General features: G+C 46.3%; 5 protein-coding genes across 5 annotated transcripts; 1 reads left to right on the forward strand and 4 right to left on the reverse strand.

The window, feature by feature from the left end:
- Nucleotides 1–152: 152 nt before the first annotated feature.
- On the reverse strand, nt 153–2,104 carry aclL_5 (Cytochrome P450 monooxygenase; the record flags this gene model as incomplete). The annotated part of the gene is made up of 7 exons (XM_031151579.1): nt 153–327; nt 382–456; nt 809–1,061; nt 1,113–1,557; nt 1,618–1,724; nt 1,777–2,005; nt 2,057–2,104. 7 exons carry the CDS (start codon nt 2,102–2,104, stop codon nt 153–155), a joined length of 1,332 nt encoding a protein of 443 aa, XP_031003472.1.
- A 3,699-nt stretch (nt 2,105–5,803) lies between these two features.
- On the reverse strand, nt 5,804–7,649 carry JRG21 (putative 2-oxoglutarate-dependent dioxygenase; the record flags this gene model as incomplete). The annotated part of the gene is made up of 10 exons (XM_031151580.1): nt 5,804–5,922; nt 5,984–6,014; nt 6,077–6,162; nt 6,228–6,323; nt 6,522–6,661; nt 6,718–6,829; nt 6,896–6,974; nt 7,031–7,153; nt 7,205–7,330; nt 7,413–7,649. The coding sequence occupies 10 exons, from the start codon at nt 7,647–7,649 to the stop codon at nt 5,804–5,806; spliced, it is 1,149 nt and encodes a 382-aa protein (XP_031003473.1).
- Nucleotides 7,650–8,200: 551 nt separating this feature from the next.
- LHYA1_G006646 (uncharacterized protein) lies at nt 8,201–10,030 on the reverse strand (the record flags this gene model as incomplete). The annotated part of the gene is made up of 2 exons (XM_031151581.1): nt 8,201–9,566; nt 9,636–10,030. The coding sequence occupies 2 exons, from the start codon at nt 10,028–10,030 to the stop codon at nt 8,201–8,203; spliced, it is 1,761 nt and encodes a 586-aa protein (XP_031003463.1).
- Nucleotides 10,031–11,332: 1,302 nt separating this feature from the next.
- gap1 (GTPase-activating protein) lies at nt 11,333–13,878 on the reverse strand (the record flags this gene model as incomplete). Its single annotated transcript, XM_031151582.1, has 5 exons — nt 11,333–11,493; nt 11,545–13,138; nt 13,191–13,439; nt 13,488–13,621; nt 13,677–13,878. 5 exons carry the CDS (start codon nt 13,876–13,878, stop codon nt 11,333–11,335), a joined length of 2,340 nt encoding a protein of 779 aa, XP_031003464.1.
- A 4,687-nt stretch (nt 13,879–18,565) lies between these two features.
- LHYA1_G006648 (uncharacterized protein) lies at nt 18,566–20,503 on the forward strand (the record flags this gene model as incomplete). The annotated part of the gene is made up of 2 exons (XM_031151583.1): nt 18,566–19,158; nt 19,255–20,503. The coding sequence occupies 2 exons, from the start codon at nt 18,566–18,568 to the stop codon at nt 20,501–20,503; spliced, it is 1,842 nt and encodes a 613-aa protein (XP_031003461.1).
- Between the last annotated feature and the right edge of the window lie 1,450 nt (nt 20,504–21,953).

Raw genomic sequence — 21,953 nt, forward strand, 5'->3', positions numbered from 1 at the left:
TAACTCAACGATACTTAAATTTCTAGTCCATTGTGTAGGTATGTTTTCAGGTATAAGTGTGTATGGTTTTCAGTCCCAGCCATTTAGCACATGCGCCATCAGCTTCCTTTAACACCTAAACGTACCAGCTGTATTGTTTCCGAAGATGGGATTTATATCTCGGTCTCGGAGAGACTAGATCTCTTAGTGAATTTCACCATAAGCGGCCGGCTGTAATGTGCAATGCAGCCTTTCTGCTGTGTCCAGTCACGGGATTCCGGAGCCAACTCCATGTCGAACTCCCAGAAAAGGCGCGCTAGGAAGAGTTTCGAGTTCATCGATGCCAGCCTTGCGTATCTGGTTAGCTAATGAATGAACAGTAAATTTTGAAGTGGAACTTACTCGTGAGCAATGCACTTTCTCGGCCCGTAACTGAATGGCTGCAGAGCATTTCGATGGTCTCCTGCAAACTCCTCACTGACAACGTCAAACCATCTCTCAGGGTGGAATTCATCTGGATGCTTGAAGTTCTTTGCGCTGCGGTAGGTTGCCCACTAGATGACGGGGGAGTTAGTTATTTTCTATTCAAGACAGTTTCAGGAGTAGAGGGGGCCTATATTTCCATTTTGGGATATCTATAGGAGGGTTTAGAGCACATGAGATGAGTCACAATAGAAGGGGGCAGGCTAGAATCAAAGAGCCGGTTATCCTTACATGGTTGACTCCCACGACTGTACCTTGGGGGACGTATTTGCCGCAAATGGACACTCCCCCGCGTGGCACGACACGAGTCAAAGTCGCTACGATCGGGGGAAATATCCTGATAGACTCATCCGTGACAGCCTTGAGATATTTCATGTTATTGACCACGTCCAAGTTCAAATCCGATGCCTTCGACGCCGCGTTCCTGATCTCGTCGCAGAGTTTTGATTTCACGTCGGGGTTGGATAGAATGTAATAGACAGATGTGCATAACCATGTAACGGTGGTTCCTGTTCCCGCGGAGATGAATATAATGGCGTTATTCAAGATTTGCGATTTACCCGTGTCTCCTTCTTTTGGATGTCGCTCCATGTAAGATACTGATTTCTTGTCAGTACATACAAGCCAAGTATTATGCCAGGAACTCATACTTATGTCGGTCTCACTTCCTCCATTATCTAACCTGTTTTGTAACAAAGGTCCAACGACTTGAGGGTGCAGAAAACCTCCCGAAATGAATGGTTGGAGGGTATCTTGGATGTAGGCAATCATGGGTATACGTCGAAGGCTGATTGGGATGTAGGCGAACCGCATTAGATTGTCGAAATAATGTACAGATGGATGAATTTTGCCATGAGGGTTGCTTGCTCCAATATCTCGATCGGCAACAAATTTGCAGTTGAAGTCAAAAATGGCATTGGCAAACATTGGTTCTACATCAACGGTATTAGCAGCCGATATTTGGATCGTGAGATTCTCGATGGCACGATCAGTGTAGTGTATGAGGAGGTGTTCTTTCGTCATCAACGACTTTCGAGTGAAGGCATAGGCGAGAGCCCGTCTTTGTGGAGCGTAGAAAGTTCCTTCGGCGTTGATCTTGTTTTGACAGAATAAGTTCTATGGGTGATCTTTCAATGTTCTTGATTGGTGACTTACGACCGTATCAGCGCCCTCAAACCCGGCTCCATAGAGGAGAGTATCCTTCAGAAGACGGTTACCAGTGGCTGAAGCCTTGTCTTCTCCATGAAGTTGGATGTTCCGACCTTTTCGTTGCGTTAGCAAAACCATAGGCAATGCGTGAAGTGTCCAACTAACCGTATATTGCGTTCCAGGCATCAGCGGTGTTGTATGATAGCTCATTTGGTACGATGCGTACGGCATCACCGTATTGGTCGTGCAAACGTTTGAGCTCCAAGAATGAGTTCCCTTGTTTGATCTTTGAAATGTACCACAAACCAGTCACTTTGCCGTAAACCGGACCAGGGAGTGAACGCAGGGGGTGAAAGTATAAGTTGTAGACGGCATGCATGAGGTAGAGTCCGACCTATTCTCATTTAGCAGTTGAAACACAAAACTGGTGTCCAGAAGGACTTACTAAACCCCAGCAGAGTGAGGCAAAACCGAAATCCTCAGAGGAAGGCATCACGAGGAGACGAAGAGGGAGTGTTCTTTGACCGTCGATAACCTAGGTGTAGGGAGCTTGTTGGGAATTTGCCTGGAGTCTGGAAGATCTTGGGGGGCTTTCTGCTGTTTGATCGGGCGATGGTGTGAGACCTCATCAGTTTAGCAATTAGTCAAGTTGTTTTCACAAGAAGCTGATAACCATTACTTACTGTATGTGAATAAGTCGAGGAGTCATTTTCAGCCCCAGTCTAATACATTCACCAAGGCTCTAAGTAACTTGTCATTAGTAATGGCCTGTATGAATCAGTGAAAACCAATGGAAAATCAATACTATTTATACCCAGAATATATTCATTGGGTCTTTAGTGACCTGCTCCACAAAGAAACACTACCAACCCTAAATCCTTGGATTTAGTTGAGCTACTGGGTAATAATAATCTCCTTCAATAGGCTTGGGGCATCACATGTGCTAGAGCCATATTAACTTCTTCAATAATCAAAATAATTTGACCTCCAAGTATTCTTCAACTCCAGATTTTGGAATACACTACACCTTCTACTCCAGATCCCATACTTGAAACGATGGACTCGATTCAGTACCATCGCTCTGAAGAATTCCCTTCTGAGACCTGGAACAACAACAGGTTTCCGACACACTTCCGCCCACGCATCAGCAAGTATGCTTATCTTTGCGACGACGCTTGTTGGGCAGTTCGTGATGAGCTGGCAGGAGCAGGAGTACCTGAATCCATTGCTAAGGGGTTTGGCTGCGTTGATTCAGTCACTGGCAATGCTATTGCGCTTGTAATAACCCTTTTCTTTGTTGCCCCTCCTTCGTTTCGCTGTGTTGGGGATGCCGAAGAGCATTTGAACCTCTAGGGCCTTGCTATCTACAGGAAAAATTGCACTAATTTGTTGTAGTGGTTCCCCGAAGCATTACCAGAGAGACTGTATATCGCCGCTTATATGGTTGAATATGCCTTCGCACATGATGGTGAGGGCTCATTCGGTTCTGCAAGAACACCAGGCTGACCCTTCAAATACAGATGTCGCAGACGGTGTAGAAGATGTGAGTAAATACATAGTGTTTGAAATAAGTATGGCTGACACTGGATTAGTTTGATGAAAGCAATCAAGCTATGATTGCCTCTCTTGATGGCGCAACCCAAGGCAACAAAAAGAACCAAATCAACCTGGTGCTCAAGTCTATCCGCGCTCGGTTTGCTGTCGAAGCTTTAGAAGTCGACGAGGAATTGGGAAACTGGCTCATTGAAGAATGGAAAGAACAATTGAATGTTAAAGCCGAAGCAAGAGATAAGGATTACAGGTCCATCGAGGAATATCTTGAGTTCCGCCTTATCGACGCTGGTGCAAAGTGAGTTATCACACCCTTTCATTGAAGCTGAATCAAATCCTTGAGTTGAACCATGAACTTATGTTACTTCCCAAGCTGTGCCTTGGTCATGCAACGATTCGTCACCGACACCACAATCAGTCGAGCGGGAATTGAAAGTGTTAGATACCTTACGAATCTGCTCTATCACGCACAGATTCTGGTCAACGACCTTGCCTCGTGGCAAAAGGAAATTGATGCCTACGAGAGCGGCAAAACAAACTCGCTGGTCAACGCTGTTTCGGTTCTGATGAATGTGCACAGCATTGACGCAGAGGCCGCCAAGAAACTTCTGTGGGACCAGGCTCTCGAATACGAACGACAATACTGCGAGGAGCGCGACCTTTTCATCAAGAACAAGTCCCCAAAGCCAGAATTCTATCACTGGTTCAGAGTTCTCGAACTTTGCAACGGAGGCAGTGCAGTCTGGAGTTTGAGCACCGCCCGCTATAACAAAAGCGCACCAAGGCCTGTTCGAGCACCGAAAACATCCGGAGTCAAAGCCAATGGCAGCACGGCAAATCATCACTCAGAGGACAATCCCCGCCAAGCAAAGATACACAAAGTAGGAGGTGAATTCTTACGCAATGGAAACGGCAGTGTCGATGAGCTCGAGGAGGCAAAGTTGAATGGCGATGGGAACCCGAGCGATCGCGATGCAGCCAGAAATGGAAGCGACCTAGCATCATGTGACCATGATAAATCAGCTATAGAACTGGACGAAGATGTGGTAAGTACATTGCTTTCCTTATAGCATGGAGACTAAATGCACGATATCTAATGTTTGGTTACTCTAGATTACGAATGCACCGTACATCTATATTGCATCGCTACCAGCTAAAGGAGCGAGAGACCATGTAACTACAGAGCCGTGGCGCTACGCACCTTTCAATCTCTTGTAATAAATCAATGCTAATCATTTCTGTAATACAGCTGATCGATTCTCTGCAAACCTGGTATCAAGTTCCCGAGGCGTCACTTGATACTATTCGAAGTGTCGTTGCAATGATGCATAACATATCCCTGATGTCAGTACTATACTTTGCAGGAACATCCAATATATTTAAATATATGCCGGGCTTTGCTAACAATCTCTTCTGTAGGATCGATGATATCCAAGATCATTCTCCCATGAGAAGAGGGTTTCCTTCAACGCATATGGTGTTCGGAGTGGAGCAGACGATCAATGCGGCGACTTATGTCTACGCGAAGAGTGTAGAACAGGCCTCGAAGCTTTCTCCAGCGACTTTTCTCATACTAATCGGTGAGTACCGTATCAAAATTGAGAAATCATAGTACTCATATCGCGCAGAGGAGGTAAAGAGACTTCATGTCGGGCAGGCCCACGATTTACATTCAAGCTATCACTGCACAGCACCATCCATACCCGCATACTTCAAGCTCATCGAGCAGAGTAAGTCCCCTCCATCGGCACACCAAAGGAAGAAAAGAAACTAACACACCCGTGCTAGAAACCGGTGGTATCTTCCGAACAGTCTCTAGGATGATGCAGTCAGAAGCCACAAAGAACGTAACCCTCAACATCGACACCCTCATGAACCTGCTCGGCCGCTACTACCAGCTCCGGGATGACTATCAAGATATCACTGGCACATCAGCAGGTAAATCCACAACGTACAACGATCTTGACCAAGGCACCTTTACGCTGCCAGTCATCCACGCATTGTCTGCCCAAGAAAATACCGGCAGTACCGAGCTCCTCAACATCTTGCAGTCTCGGAGCCGCACGAATGGTATGTCGCCCGCCATGAAGATGCTGACGATGAAGATCATTGAAGAAGCAGGTAGTCTGAAATACACTAAGGCTATTCTGGACGACACATATGAGGATCTGAAGAATGAACGGGATCGGGTTGAGGAAAGTGCTGGCAGCAAAAACTGGATTTTGAGGCTATTGCTGAGTCAGTTGAAGATTTGAATTCTCTTTATGGTGTTGTGGCGCGCAGATATTCCACGTTTGGAAAGGTAGGCAGGCAATAGGATACTTCCGCAGATTTAGCAAACCGATGAATACAATTCAGCTTCACGCGCAAATCAGATGGCTCTTCCCATATCATAGCCCACGGTCACTTATCTGCTTTCAGCAAGATATCAGTCACCCCCAGTAAATTCCACATGATACAATGACCGTTCAGTTCTCCATAAGTATCAAGACAGACAAGCGCAAATCCGAAACACGCCAAACATCACGCACCTCCAACTTGGAAGTTGCAAGAGAATTACTCCGCTCTGCATCGTTATGCCATACATCGAGATCCAGATGCTAGGATCTGCTTTCGACAGGAATGAAAAAAGTCCAAACCCTCAAGCTGGCAAAACCACCTGAACACCAAGAATGACATCTGCCCCATACTTAGTACCATTTATATCCTTGGCCCCAGCAAGTCGTTCTTCCGGGGCCATTTGAAGCCTAGTGCGGACCTCTATTCACGTGTGAGCAGATTTCGGAGACAGATAGATCATTTGGAGATGTATATCACTTACGTGCTTCTCTCCATTCCTTGTTCGTAGGAACCTGAAGAATTAATCAATATTCAGATAATGTAATACAAGTCATAGTATTGGATAATAGCTTACCGGACGGCCTGAATCTATCAATTTTTTGAACTGCGTAAACACACCCTGCTTCAGGACAAATCCTTCTCGCTGAATTAAAGGTGATTCTGCGGTAGTTCCTTGTCAGAGAATTGACAAAAGGTTGGCGGACTGAATGATAAAGACACTTTACCCATTGCTGGCTTTAGACGCATATCGCCTTTTGAACCGTTGAAGAAGACGAGAGAAAGACGCTGCTCGTTCTCTTGGTCTGCAGGAGGTTCTGCCACTAAAAAAGAGGACGTTAGTATGAGTGAGTTCGTGCACTTCTCGTAGGAGTATATATTATGGCAAGACTCTTTACCTTTATGGAGTGTTGCTTTAAAATGCCCACCGGATATCACTTGAGGTTTATCATTCCTAATTAGCAGAATACTTCTTACTTCTAATGCGGAGATCGGATATATTTATTTATTGGTTTACCTACCTTCAAGTGTCTCGCCGAGGTTAACAACCAAGGCGCCTGGTTTATACTTCACGTATCTCCATTTGTTATCTGAACCCCAGATCTGGAGCGCTGTGACAGGGACGGAGAATAGAAGAGTGGTTGTGCCGTAATCTGTATGGCTATGCCGCCCTTCAGTTGGGTGTCTCGAACAGTGTGGTTGAAGATAGGTACATACCCGTACATCCGAATGCCCTTTCTCTCCTTTTTGTGTTTTGCTTCTAGAGGATAATATAGCGCATGCCGGAAATAACCATCTCCTACTAGTCCATCATGCGACTGAACGTTTTCTGTGAAGAAAGAAAAGTCGATTGTCAGATGTTTCTTATATATTCTCCACACCGCGCTCCACTTACCCCACAGGTAATCATCAGGCAATTCGAGAACCAACGACAACAGCTTTAATAGCCGTCGGTTGACAGAATTCATCAGATACTATGCAAATATAAGCCCCTGTTTAACGTCCTCGTTCCGTACAAAGAGCCACTCACATCACAGAACGCAGTGATCTCATCCATGAATGGTACAATACACTCCGGGACCTTCTTAATATCCTCAAACTCAGGGCTATAAAAATTAAAATGTTCAATGCCGTCGAATTTCCCCGGTTCTCGCTACAAACCATATAATCAGTCTATCGTACCTTTGCTGATAATACTGCTCACCTTCCAGCCAAACCGAGGCTTAAACCCAGCAAAGACGCCAGTGGAAGGGTCCCACAGCAGTTTCGCTTTATCCTCTTCCGAGATATTCGCATGCAAGAATTGAGCTAGATCGAACTGACGATGAAGCTATAGTACCGGTAGATTTATCAAGATTAGCTAGCAAGAGCCGTATTCGCAAGGTAGAGTAGCAAAACATGTTGTACTGTACCTGTTCAAGCGAAACCCCATAGTTAGTCAAGAACAAAAACCCATCTTCCTCAATAGCAGCTTTCGTCTTAGCCACCAGCCCTGCCACGACTTCTGGATCCGGAGAGTCGAGGAGAGAAAGTTCGATGGTTCGTAGATCAGCCCAGTCTAGATGCATTTTCGTCGGTTGTGGAGGTGCCCATTTTGGGATTTCTGGTTTCGGGGTTTTCGAAATCGGGAGGTTGAATGGAGTTGCCATTTGGGGGACAGATATAAATCAGACCTTAGAATAGGAAAGGGGATTCGTAGCAATTGTGGCAGTAGTTTATATCAAGGCTTCATTGAAGATATCAGGAAGTGTTTGATGATATCTTGCCCCACTTTTGTAGAGAACCCCGCCCTCGCGCCTCCCCCCCTTTTCGGGAGATCTACCTTAGCGCGGAGCAAAGAGTGGACTACATCTCGGTTTTGAAAGCAAAGAAGATAGCGTTATATGCACATCGCATCACTTCTTTTCCTTAATTATTTTTGGGCAGGATGGCTTTCAAACTACAACCGTAAGTCGCGCGTTGGGCAATTCTTGAGATGTTTGAGAATGCGATGAACGTGGTGCGGAGGGTGCTTGCTGCATTATCCGGATGAAAAACTACCAAGCGTAGATATACCAGCACAGAACAGCCGCCACCAAAATCACCATCCTGACAATACCACCCGAAGGTATCGCTCCCTGAATAAGGAAGATTTTCGAAGCAAAAGTAAATAATTCATCGAAAGCAAGCCAGCATATTTATCAACCATTCCGTCTCAAAATCACAGCCCGTGCCAAGTGACAGAAACTCCAAGCTCATGCTGCCCATCAGCATGAACAACAAAGGTCAGAAGCCTCGAATCTGGCTCAGCTTGAATGCAAACAGAAGAATCGAACGATAACCCAGTAGTATTTACACTCACCCTCTTCTCCTCCCGATGCTGGCGTGGATTATCGGCAATGTAAAGCATACCACCAGTAGTAGCGATATCCTCAAAGTCGAAGAAGTACGAGACGATTCCAGCTGTAAGTTCGCAGGACTTCGTCGCAGGGGAAATGTCAATAGTGACTGGCAGGTCCTCGAGCTGGTAAGTAGAGGGATTGGGGGCTGTGGGGTTTCTATTGAGCTGTACGGTTGTTGAAGACGAAGATGAGGCGCTGCTGCTTATACGTACCGCCAGAGGCCTCGGTATTTGCTGTACATCTGACATGGTAGTGGCCACTGAAGTTGAAGTTGACGCTGCAATACTCGATCTCTCCAGCATTAGCACATGAGCTCGACTCTCCATGGCGACATTTTGATGATAGACATTCTTCCCCAACAACCCAACTATTTCATTCTCCATAGAACGAATAACCGCTCGAAACTTTGTCCGTTGCTGAGGGTGCTGGCTCATCCATGCACTATTGTCTGGAATAGTCCATTTGGGATATAGCTTCATGTGGGAATGCGAGATGCCGAATTGGCCATGATATTTGATGAAAAGATCACATAGGAAGCATGCGGATTTGCTGGAGCCGATGGCACGCGGCGGCAAGTCGTTCCCGTATTTTTCGTAGAAGAGTATTAACTGGACCTCTCCATGTACAAAGCACAAGTCAGCTGCGCCGGGTGGCTGACTTGCTGGGTAAGCGTCGCATATTTCTAGTTTCAAGTTTTGGCAATGGGACCTAGTCTCCGGTTGGCGACTGAGTCTTATGAGGTCTTTGCAAATGCCCCAGTATTTACTAAGCTTGTCGATTTCAGCCACTTCTCGACTGGCGTAGATCCGCGCTTTGAGACCCATGATTTGCAAATGAGTCGCGAGAGATTTGGATGATCCTTGATTGGATACGTCGTAGCTCTTGAGAATAGCATTTTTGAGAAGGTTGGTCGAATCTCTAGCATGTTCTTGGTCGACTTTCTCGAGGGCATCTCGTAGGGCGATGATTGATGCTCGGAGCGACGCAAATTCGGCGAGTTTCTGTCCATCAGGTCCCCAAATACCCTCTAATATCCTGTCTATCCTTACGTATAGCGGTGGGAGACTTGACCCCCCTTTCCCGAAGTGATCAGGCTTTACCCAATGATGGGTCCTCATGCGACCGTAAATACGCTTCTCGCTAAAGGAGATAATCTCTTCGAAAAGCTGGGACTGGTACTGTTGCCTGTGTTTCCCTGGGTTCATGGAGAGTTAAACTTCATTATGTGAGTGATTAACAAACGAGTTTACCAACATAGCTGCCTTGGCATGGTCTCGCACGATCCCGAGTATTCTTTCGATTCCATTGACAACAGTAAGACGAGGCGTATGGTTCGATGCAAGCCGGAATGTGAAACCCGGGGGGTCGCTCATCTCCTCTAGAACCACAGCAGAGACAAATTCAACGCCTTCTTCTGCATGAGCGAGGAATGCGACATGGTCTGCTATATGGAGTTCCTCTTCATAAGACAGTAAATATTTCTTCTTTTCCTTCGCCCTCGGGGCACCCTGCCGGTAATTTTTTGGGGCTCGAGGACTCTGATTTGGCTTAAGTTTCTTAGAGAGCGTGTTAACATTCCCATAGAAGCTTTGAGAGATATCTGATGTCCAAATACCCGGCAAAGCATTTTGTTTCTTTGGTATTACCATAGCTTAGTAGACCAATTAATTAAATTCGAGCAAGGAAATAGGTGTGTATAATAGGTATATAAAGCTGGACGTCGGTCGCCCGGCGAGATTTACTCGACGTATGGAGTAAGGCTGCGGCGAGGAATAGGCAAAGTGAGGCTAAGGAACTGTGCTGTGCTGCTATGATGCCGCATGAACGATATGCGTGAAGGGAAGGGATAAAATAAGGTTTGTCGATGATTCTACTTGTTTGCGAAGCAATAGTGCGTACACCAATGGTACGTGAGCAGAGTAGTTCTCTCTCACTGTGAGTGTGGAACAAGGGACTGAAAACAAGCCGATAACACCGCAATTACAAAATCCCATCGCCGAGGGAAGGAAGCTTACTCCATACCGTCTAGTGATATACCCATTGAAATCTGAAAAGTCCAGCTCGTGCAAACGGAGTTCTCAATGGGAGCGGCTCGGTGCATTACATTGCATTATGCACGACACGCGACACCACTCGCCCCCCTTGCCTCATCTACAGATGTATCAGCCCGTGAATATCTTCCCAACAGAGCCGCATAGGCCAATGTTTTCCGTACCTCAACCGAGTGAAAGACGTGACGCCGGCTGATTGCAGGTACAGGGAGGGGCTCAGACATCACGATCTTTCATTTGCCCAGAGTACTTAAGCAGATAAGCTCGCTCGCTCGCATCGCATCGCATCACATCGAATCCTCCAAAAAGCTCGCTTCAAGAGTCTAAATTAACAAACAGCTCATAACGCAAGTATTACTTTCTTCTTCTTCCACTAGGAAGGTACAGACATAGCTCGCTGACCAAGGCCAATCCAGTCACCCACCCCACAAAACACAGTATACTCATTCATGATATTACATTTATCCCGCCTCCCTCCCTTTCACCTATCATATCCCACCCTAAAAGCCAACCAGCCAGCCCCCAATCATATCCATGCAGGTATCATCATATCAAAAGAAAAGAGACGAGACATAAAGCTCAGCTCAGCACAACCTCATTCCATCCCTTTCATCCTCCTATCTCCCGGACCAGCCAGCCAGACCTCAACAAAAAAAATTCCTTCGACCATCCATCCACCCATTAAGACAAGAATATTCGAAGTTGAACGCGGAATGCACATAAGGAAATAAAAAGTTGCTGAGGTATAAAGCCGCTCCTCCTGCGCCGCAAGGTATTAAACCAAATTTCGTCAAAGAACTCCCAAACCATCCGTTTCACCCTTGCTTAAACAAAATATCATAATACAAACGACCGCCCACATCCTGGCTCTACCAGAGTCGACTTCTTGAAAAGCTTGTCCTACCAGCCCTTCTTTCTTGCAAAGCGCTTGTTTAAGAGCGCGAGAACCTTGGGTACGTTGAACTGGACATATTCGAGATCGAGATCTTCTTGATTATCCTTCTGCATCTCGAGCAGATCATCTAGTTTGAGGTCGAGTTCTAAAAGTCCACGATTGCGACCTTTGGAAGTGTTAGTCAGTTGATAATTTCATAGAATTCAAGGAAATTTACCTTTGTAGTGGAGGGAAATGACGAAAGTCCCAGGCAGGGGACTTGTGAAGTTGAAATAGATATTCGCCCTCCTATTATCAGGAACGTTGCTCTTCTGAATGACACCTTCTTTCTCTAGTGCCTGATGTGTAAACTTGTACGGGCCCAAGACTTGATGTTTCTGCTGTTTTCGTTTTGTGCCTTCGCTCTGACTTCGGACGTTGTGCAAGTAGCTCTTGTAAGTCTCGAGTTGGCCAACAAGGTATGCGTTGTGATCCCGAATTGTTCTGAAGACCTCATCGAGTTTTTGGGTTTCGACAATGACTCCATCCTTCAAGGAACCGAGATGTTGCAATTCCTGTTCGACTTCATCGCGAAGAAGACCGAACTGATCGGACTTGTCGATCACCTGAAGTTCCTGTAATTGGCTGAGTAGTTCCATGGCTCGGATACCTTTTCGAACCATCACTGCATCATTTCGGGATGTTGCAGCAGCATCTGCGACACGTTCAAGACGCAGTGGCCTTCGGGCGACTGCGCTGTTAGTTGGGATCGAACGCATGATCTGGACGAACGTCGACTTAGCCTCCATGAAGTAGACTTCCTCCTGTGTAATATCAAGGGCTGCAGTGAGATCGTCAATTGCAGTCTCCCATTTGCTAAAGAGCGGTAGGTTAATCGCTCTGTTTTCTTTCCGGGGTAGTTGGGCCGGGGCAGGCCCAAGATCGGCCAGGATGACCGCCAAGTGAGAATTTTCATCCTTTTTCAAGTCGCTGCTATGCTTCTCCAACAGCGCGTGCGTGGCATAGACTTCATTTAGTGTGATTGAAAGCTCCAAATCTTTCTTGGATAGCGCAACATAATTGTCCATTTCCAAACTCTCGTAGAAATCCTGGACCTCGCACAGATCAAGCATAAACTTGTTCACGCGCTCCTTGTTGTGCTGGATGAAAGGCTGAAGTTTGGCCATATAAGGTTCCTTGGCATATGACGGCTTGTTTGCTAGGTTTTGCAACATTTTAGCGATCAAGGTCAAGGTTCGCCGTGGTCGTTCGGCAGGGGTCCCATCAATAAGCATGTAGGACTTGGGTGTGACAATTGCGGGGTTGATGAATCGTAGGAAGAAGAATCCTCCTATAAGTGTACAGATGACCTGGTCGTTGGCATCGGGATATTTGCGCTTCGTGAGACTTCGGATCTGTTTGCAGATCCATCTGATCCCATATGGGGTCTCCTCCAGGCCATCGATAATCGTCGTCAGAAATCCATTAGCAATTTCCATGAGCATCGTCAATCGAGGCTCAATGATTGCTTGGACCTGAGAATTCTCTGCGGCTTGCTCCGCAGTCACTCCCCTTGGCAAAGAAGCTGGTAAACTCCCGGTGTCCTCTTCGATTTGTTCAATCATTCTGTCATAGACCTTGAGTGGGTTAATTTCGAGGTCCAAATCCTTCAATTCTATCAGACCGTTGATCCGGTCTGCCAACACTGTCTTCAAATAGCTTTGCCCCGGACCTCTTCGTGTATATGTGGTCATCATTCGAGAAACAGGGGTATTCGCGCGCAGAAGAGAAGAGTATTCGGGGGTGTTGTCGAATTGGTAGGTCAGGACAGACTAGACAATTGTTAGTATAATGAGGGAACTGGGAAACCAGATATCTACGGACCTGAAACATAGTCAAGAGTAGATGCTCTTCACGACTCTCGTATTGATTTCCATATATCGTGAACATGACTGTTTGAAGTAAAGAATCAATCTCGGCCATCGTAACAAGACGGCACAGGTGGGCGATGTGTCGTGGTTCGGATTGTAAAAGGAAGAGGAGATTTCCGTATTTCTGGGTCTTCTCGTCGTTTGGGAAGAAACCCTCTTGTAAATCCGCGGCATCTTCTAGATGGCTGGCAACTTCGTTTTGCTATTTATATCAGCTCAAGAACAGATACATTGGGACTCATATGCACACCTCCTCCAACGCCATTCGATTTTGAATTAGTAGCGCTATTCGGGAATCGAGATATCTGACATCTTTCTCTAAGACGAAGTTCTTCTTCGATTGCGATGAGATCTTGGACTTCAAGTCTCTTAGTATTTTCTGGGCTTTGAAAAACATTAGTGCCTTATCAGCGAGCAACTCGAACCGAATGATTCGTACCCTTTGCAAGATCATCCTCGATTTCCAGGTCCTTTTCATTTGCGGACATGGACATGTACAGAGTAGTCATAGAATAGCGTTTCGACTGGCGGACAGACCGCCCTCCATCGTGGGAAGACATTGTGTTCTGGCGTGATACGGGTTGAAAGGAGGATGAGGAGGCAGTAGATGCCCGCGAAGGGGTTTGGAGCATGACGCTCATTACTGTGCTCACGGAGCACAATTGAAATCGATGGGAGGAATTTCAAGAAGGTTTCGGTGTTCCTAGTGCTGGTGAAGTTTCACGGCTATCCGATGTGAGATGTCTTGAAAGAACAAAGGCTGTTGACTGTAGCGATATTCGGTAGCGCCAATTCAATCGAACCTACGGAGCTGGAATTTCGAGAAACGGCATGCGCTTCGACGGTCGTAAATCTGCAGAGATAGAGGATATATGTTGACGCGCGAGGGTCGTCGTCGTCGGCGCCGTAATCTCCGGTGGAGAATCCGAGGCTTCTGATGGGAACGAGTGGTATCTCAATGCCGGCCAGCGAGCAATTCAATGGATCGAGGTGCTGTACGAGAACGGTGAGTCGTCTGGTCCTTCAATCAGGGTGGTGGTGATGATTCAGAGCGTGTTGGAGCTCGTGGCGTCAATGCTGTCTGACTCTTGTCGCAAATATTCCACACCCACTGGACCCTTGAACTGCTGGAAGCCGTTGGCTAGTGCAGTGCGGACTTCAGACGCGGGAGTGGAAGGATATTATCAATGTCCAACTATGGTGCTTGATCTTGGTGAGGGATTTGCGCCAACGGAAAGGAGTGTTGATGGTGGAGGGCGCAGTTTGTGAGGTGAGAATAAGGTGTAATGATATGAAGCGTGTTGGGGAAGTTGATGTTCGTTCGTTCATAGTGGGAAGAGCGGGTCATATGAAACAATGGCAGCCAGGGGAGCGATTACTGACTGCGTACAGGGGAGGGGCCTTGTCTCTCCTCTCTTCAGCTTCTCTCCCCTCTTCCAACATCAAGAACAACCTGGAACTTTTGCATCACAAATCGTCTATTTACGGTTTTAATCTCATTTCAAGCGCTATTCCTGTTCCTATTCCTGTGCGACAAGTCGATGTACAGGTACGCTCACGGGATATATAAATCATCAATATTTACCTCAAAAAGAGGCCTTTTCCCATCGATCCGTACCACCAGTCCAGTCCCTGTCTGAAGATAGCAGTGCAGTGATACGAAGGCGCACGGCCAATATCAGGAACCGTAAACCCACCAAGCACGTGGAAAAGATGGACTCAAGAGGACATGGCTGCAGTAGGGTGGCGCAGTGAGTGAGTAAGTGAGACTCAATGAGTGAGTTATTCGCATTCCTGAAGCTGGTTTTGGGGGTTTGAATGTCGAATTTGACTGTATAGTGACTTTGGCATTTTAAGTTTAGTTTTAAATGGATTTATATGCTTTTTTCGTCTTTTCACTAGCCATTTCTTTCCGCTTGTACCTGACTAAGAAGGGATCGGTGGACGACGGGCTTGCATCGTGAGCTTCGAGAGGGGTGGTGGGAAAGGTAGTACGTAAACTAATCCCCCATATTCTGTACTCTTGATCCTATCTGACCTTTCGCAGGTAAGTGTCGATACGGTAGTGGACGCACAAGATTCAGGATATCACCTGGCCTGGCAAGTTGCATACTCTACCGTATGTTATGTTACTATAGGCACTTGCATGCGGCGATATCTCCGAGAGCGACTAAGTATTCGTGTGGAAGGGATCTTGGAGGAACAGCCGATATGCAAACGTGCAAATGAAGCAAGGAGTGGATTACATGACATGTAAACCTCTTCGCTTCTCGGCCGTGCCTGTGCCTGTGCCTGAAAAGGGGTAAATATTCTCCGAGCCATCTGCAGCAGCATTGCCCCTCCCTCGGAAGGAGGGGCAGATCTGGATATCGCAATTTTGAAGCGTTTCGGAATCACTTGATCCTTTCATCAGCTAGATTGCTTGGATTATTAAGCCCGACTTATTAATGGTTTCTTATCACCGAATAACTCTACAATAGCAAGAATTTCATCTCGTCTCAATAATGGAAGGAAGGTCATGTTTCCTAATCATGTGCAACAACCGCAAGATCCCGTCCGCCCTCTAACTATCGATTCCCTAGGTAGGTACCAGCCGTGAACAATCCCCCAACAATACGGTAAATCTCCATCCATCCATTCATTCAGAATCCTCATGACGGCATCTTTAACTTTCTTTAATTGTTTAAAGGAAGCTAAAAAGGAAGACCAACTATTACCCACCCACCAGATGGAATACAATTAGGTACATTAGGTACAATCAGGTACAATTATCAGACGATCATGACATGACCCTCCCCTCCACCACTTCATACTCCGTACAGTACGCTCCGCTCCCGCATTGCATGTTTACCGATCGAGTAATATGCCTTACCGCTGCTACAGGGCCCCATACCTAAAGATAAAGATAAACAATATGCGAGATAGCCGCCCGCCTGCCAGGAATCGCATCGCTACTGTACTCCGTTTCGTACTCGAATCCAAAATAAAGCGCGCGATAAAAATATAAGTATGAAAAGGATGGCGGCATTCATTCATCCATCCGCATGCAGTTTTCTATGCATATAATACGATACTCCCTCCACTTTACGTACGCGAGTGCAAGCATACTGTAAGGTAGCAATCCTATCCTACCCTACCTACCTTGATGATATAATAAGAATACGAAACGAAAAGTGGAAATGAAGTAAAGCTAGAAATATATAGGTATGTACGCGTAATAATGGTAGTGTATATTTCAAACTTTAATGCGATGTAGATGGGAAAATGGCATAGCGTCTAAGCAAGCTTTGCAGCCCGTGTCAGTCAGTGATAGCTGTCCACGCCTTTCCTATTATACGTCCCGCCCCCTCCTTTTGTTCATAAATGATTGTCACAGACGTCATAGCTTGCCGACTAAGTAGGTGAAGCCTCCATTCGTTTCTTACTGTACTTATCTATAAAACTTTATTTCGATTGTCGATCTTGGCTTATCGATTTCTGTTTTTTAAAATCCCAGCTAGCTAGGGCACTGGAAGATATGCATACAATTTCTTATTCTTCTTTATAAATATACCGAGTGGGTTTGCAAGTTGGAGCTGGATATTTGTTTGCTCTTACCAGATTGATTGCGAATCTGCTTTTTTCCCGGGGGGGGGGGGGGGTGGGGGGGGCATAAGTTTCTAGCTTTTTTTTAGGATATCATAAAAGTTTTCTAAAACGTAAGCTCGAGAGTTTATTTATACAACTTGAATTGGGTTCTATTATATTTTAGTTGTATATTGGAGCTCCGATTGTTTCAATCTGCATTGCTATATTATTTCCCATAGTTTATTACTGGTCAAAATTCTCCAATTGCTTGGGTTTTCATGTGACAATTTCCAGGGCGGCATTACCTTGAACCCAGCTGTTTGAAATCCCATGTTCCACGTTCTCTTTACCGTTAAACCAAGTAAGTCGTAACTAGTATTAGCTTCTCAGAATGACTTTCTTGAATTGCATGTTGCTTTGGTCCTATACCTTGCCTTTATCTTCAACTCGAAAGTGTTTATTTAGCGTCGTGTAACAGTAACTTGACATAAGTCCAGGTCTACAGAAGAATCCTTTTCGACGCATTTTTGCAGAAGTCTAGAGTCGTCCCATTGTCACATGGCAAAAACACTCGATCGTGGTTGCATTGTCTTCCAAACCAGCATACGAGCATAACTATCTGCTTTATCCGGACTAAGGTCCCGCGCCGCGTAAAGCAACACATGATAGCGCAGGCGTGGGAGGGGGCTGGTTCTTTATTGGTAGAGCTACTATGTCACGTATATCCCTCACGTGTATCCTCAGGACATTCCTTTCTTAGTGCCACGCTAGTATATCCTACCTACATATCAGGGCTCCCTCAGAGCTTCACATAGAATGCATCCTCTTTTACCACCCCAATATGCAGTCTTCCTGACATACTACCTCCAGAGGTAATGCGTGGACTTTTTGTGACTCCTGGAGCCTTGATTGCTTATGTTTATCTTTTTGGCTGCAGTTGTTCTTTTGAATCATTCAGATTTGGTTTTTATGGAATTGTTAAAGATATATGTTTTGGTTGCACGCGGACGAATCTCATAAGGGGGTGCTAATCATTATGATTTTCAGCCGAAACGCCCAGTCTGAAGCCTGGACCCGAAGAAAGCCTTATCGAAGTTTTGACCACCACGACATGAAGGCTGAGGCTGATCGGACTGTAGCATTACAGAAGGTACCAGTCCGTCGGGTACATGTATGAAGGTTCTGCACGTGGGAGCTGGGTACATGCCATGCGCAGTGAGGCTGAATGTTAAAATATCCTCGGGAAGTGAAGACGCATCTATTCAGCTCCCGCTTGGGCCTCATTTTCCTTACGCAGATGACCTTCGAAATTGAAGCATAACTCAAAAACTGACCATCTTCAAACCTGCTAGGCATACTTTAAAACCAAAGGTATAAATATAGGGCCACCGCCTGGTGTTGTTGCTGCATGGCTGGTCGAGTGGCCGAAAAAGGCAGTATCGCCAAGTATATTGTACGCCACCGAGAACCCTCAACCACTCGCTTTAACAAAGTTGTCGTGCGAGATGCACGCGCATCTCAGCTGAAGCCAAGCATTTCGTCAAAGATAAGTCGTGAGTTTTAATGATATGCCTATTATCTCTCTCGGTGCCGTGTTCTCTGCACCTTGTTCTGTTCTCATTCTGCTATTCTTCAGTTCGATAATCAAGTGAGGTTTTCAAAATGATTACTTCCTCTTCTTCATTCATCCACTCTCAGCTGGCCATATATCATAATGCCATCAAATCACTTATCTTCAGCGCCGCGCAGATCCTGCTCGCAATGGCAGTAAATTATTTTTTCTGCCTCGTTGCAGCCAAGGCGAAAGCTTTCACGGGCTACCTCATGTTCATGGAGGACATAATTCAAAAGTCGCATTTTATAGCTTCGAAAGGATTCTCGGGCAGCAGTATCCTAGTGCTTTGTTTTGCCATCTTATACAGCGCATCGAGTTTGTATGGGACATTACTGTGGGGTTTCGACGCGCCGGGGTATGTGATACAGGCACAGAATGTGTCTGCTTCAACGCTGGAGAATTCGTTGATGGAAACCCGAGCATATATCGTTAATCTAGACATGAATCGCAATAATTTAGCCAATTTGGATCAGGAGATGCCGCATATGATTGGCGCAAATCTGTACAAGACTGGATCAAACTACACCTTGACTTCAGATATCAATCGCGGTAATGCTGAACTCACGACGCCTACACAGACACTGGTTGGGGGAAGGATTTGGTTGGATGCAGAAGGGCTTTCTGTGTCCCCAGATACCGCTGCGTCGGTGTCGTATACAACAGATCAGAACGGTACTATGGTTTCGATGGATTGTCCCCTACAAGAAGTTGGTGTTGGTGTTGGGCAGTACTGGAACTGGTAAGTCAAAAACTAGGCTGAAAACGCGGGTGTAGAGAGCTCGGCTTTCTGCTCGCGGGAAATTTCAGCAACAGTGTTTACTAACTAGTTGGTCAGTACTGTCAATAATACTTTCGTCGATCCACTGCTCCGGGCCGTTATTGGGCAGCCAGAAATACACTGGGATGACACGTCGGATGAGGCGTTCGATTCCCGCTACCTAAAACCTGAGCGACAGAGAAACATCTGGGCTTCGTTCGGTCAAGGAGGCGGCACTGCTATGATGAAGCAAATGTTTACCATCACAAAGGGAACGAGACGACATACCTTTATCGAAACGACATTTCGGACCACAATGTTAACAGTGCCCAGTGTCCCATTTTCGAGTTATGAATTGACGGATATCTTGAAGAGGACATGGAGCACCAACATCACGGAGCAGCAGGCTCCACTTCTTACACGTCTCTCGAATTCCATTCAGAGTGCACAAAGTAACGATAAGAGCTTTCTGTTCGGAACCAACGATGCTCATAATGTGACTACTACGCAAGTCACTTGGGAGTATCTTACACCCGAGGTGGGTGGAGAAGCAGCATACTCACTGCTCCGGATCACACTCACAAACATCACCGTCGTGAGATCTGAAAACATTCCGGTGGCTCCTACCCCCTTCGCACTTTGCGATGCGGCTTACTCGAATGTCGCATATGGCGGCGTAGTCACCGGAACGGACTGCGTACTTGCGAAACTAGGAAGACCAAAACAGTTCTTCGGCCAAGTCGATACGTCTGCTGTACTCATCCTGAATGGCCTTGGAGATGGAAGATCGAACCTCAGTGCAACCGCACTGGACGAGACGATTTATGAATGGGCGAGTATGAATTCGGAACGCATGAACGACTTGCTGCTCGCGCGTGGGTATATCGTCAGCATCGACCCTTCTCTCGTCACGGTAGAGAGGGGTGTATTGAAGCCGGCTATCTCGTATCTGCAGATGTTTCTGTGTCTCCTTGCCCTGGTTCTGTTTGGCATAGCATGGTTGAGTCTCAGACTGCTCACCACGTCCCATTGGTCGAGCTCCCTCCTTTTAAATATCCTTGCTCCCATGAACAATAAGAGTGGTGCGCCTGGATATGTATACTCGGTCCCTGATATCCTGCTTCAGGAGACTGGGGCCGGGAAACACGTTGCAGTCAACGGTTCACTCCTACGGTTTGATGCTGGAGCACCAGGAGGACAGCTTTCACCATCATCTTTGATGAGCTATGAACAAGTTCCGCAGCAGCCGAAAGATCCAATGACGGTTCACGAAGGGGAGGCTTTCTTGCCGCAATACCAGCAGCCGACATACCCCCCAAAACCTTGATGCTGTCTTGTAAAAATCTAATTGTTATTTGGGTGGGTGAGAGATTCAGCAATATCAGGGATTTGTGGTGGGACTTGACAGTTGCTGGACTAAAGTATCTGAGCGAAATTGATATGTGGTTTCGTCTGGGAGAAGGAAATTTTGACAAAAGTGATCTTGGGAAGTTGCGATACTCGTATGAAAACCGTAGTGACCCACTGGTACAAATGAAACCAAATTATGTCCTGTGCCCAGCACCTTCTATCCGACGAATAATATTGAAAATGTCTTCCTTCTTACCATATTCCCTCGGCTTGAGCTTGGAGAGTAGATGTCAATGTGCAGAAATGGTAGAAGCGAATGAAACTCAGGCTTATCAATGGGTAGAAGTTCAAGCTACAACAAGAATAATACTGAGTAATGTCTTCGTCTGGCTACTGCGGCTCTGTCTGTCTAGTGGGTGGCGATTGTACGGGGGGGGTGATCCATAGTCCACATCCGTATTCAAGCGCTTACATAAGCTCGATAAGGCCAAGGCTTCCCCTCCGATGTCAATGACTCCTGCAACTTACAACCACAACTTATTACACTACAACCCAACAGCTATGAATACCGACATTTATTACCTACCTTGGCTACCTACCATCAAAATGTATGTCCTAATGTGGGGTTTTGCTATTTGACTTGCTGATCTTTCCAGACATAATGGACATAGATACAAGTAACCCATGGGATTTCCGCCTTGCGCAGGACTTCCTACATTCCTTTCGATATGAATCGCAACCACTCAGCGGGAATGAGACTTCCAAATTCGCCTTATCGTCATCCACATGCGATCCTACATCCTCCACGCCTGAGGGTTTAGGAGACTTCAATCGCATCTACCAGCAACTTGGTTTGCCACTTGATCCGTCCGCAACCCGTACCTCCTCCTCTTCGTCCTCTGCGCAATCCGACTGTTCCACGGCTGAATCTACACCCCCGGAAGATGCCTCAGTTGAAGCTGTGGATTTTGAGGACTTTGTCAGTAAAGAGGTCCGTTGGAAGGATGAGGTCCCGGGTGGATTGAACCTCACAGAGTCACGACGAAGAAGCCATAATGTGTCACTCGCAAATAATGATTCAGATCAAGCAGATATCGAGGGCCCCACGACCCCTACTCCCACTGGCCGCTATTTCTTAAGGTCACAGAACAGCACGAAAAAAGCTGGAACATCCAGGGTAGGGCTTTCGACTAAACGCCTTCTAATTCCAGCTTCTGTTACCCCCCAAAATCAGGACGATGGACCTCCGCCACCTAAATTTTCGCCCAAGCCTGCTGCATACTTCGAAAAATACTCTCGTACAGCTATACGACCTAAGTATACACGTACGCAGATTGAGCAAGAAGACAAATTAAAGCAGAAGGTGCGAAAACTACAGAGGTCCATAGATGCCACACATCCAATCGATGCTGGTTCGGAAACCCTCC

Source organism: Lachnellula hyalina (assembly GCF_007821495.1).
Source record: "Lachnellula hyalina strain CBS 185.66 chromosome Unknown contig00121, whole genome shotgun sequence".
Taxonomy (NCBI): domain Eukaryota; kingdom Fungi; phylum Ascomycota; class Leotiomycetes; order Helotiales; family Lachnaceae; genus Lachnellula; species Lachnellula hyalina.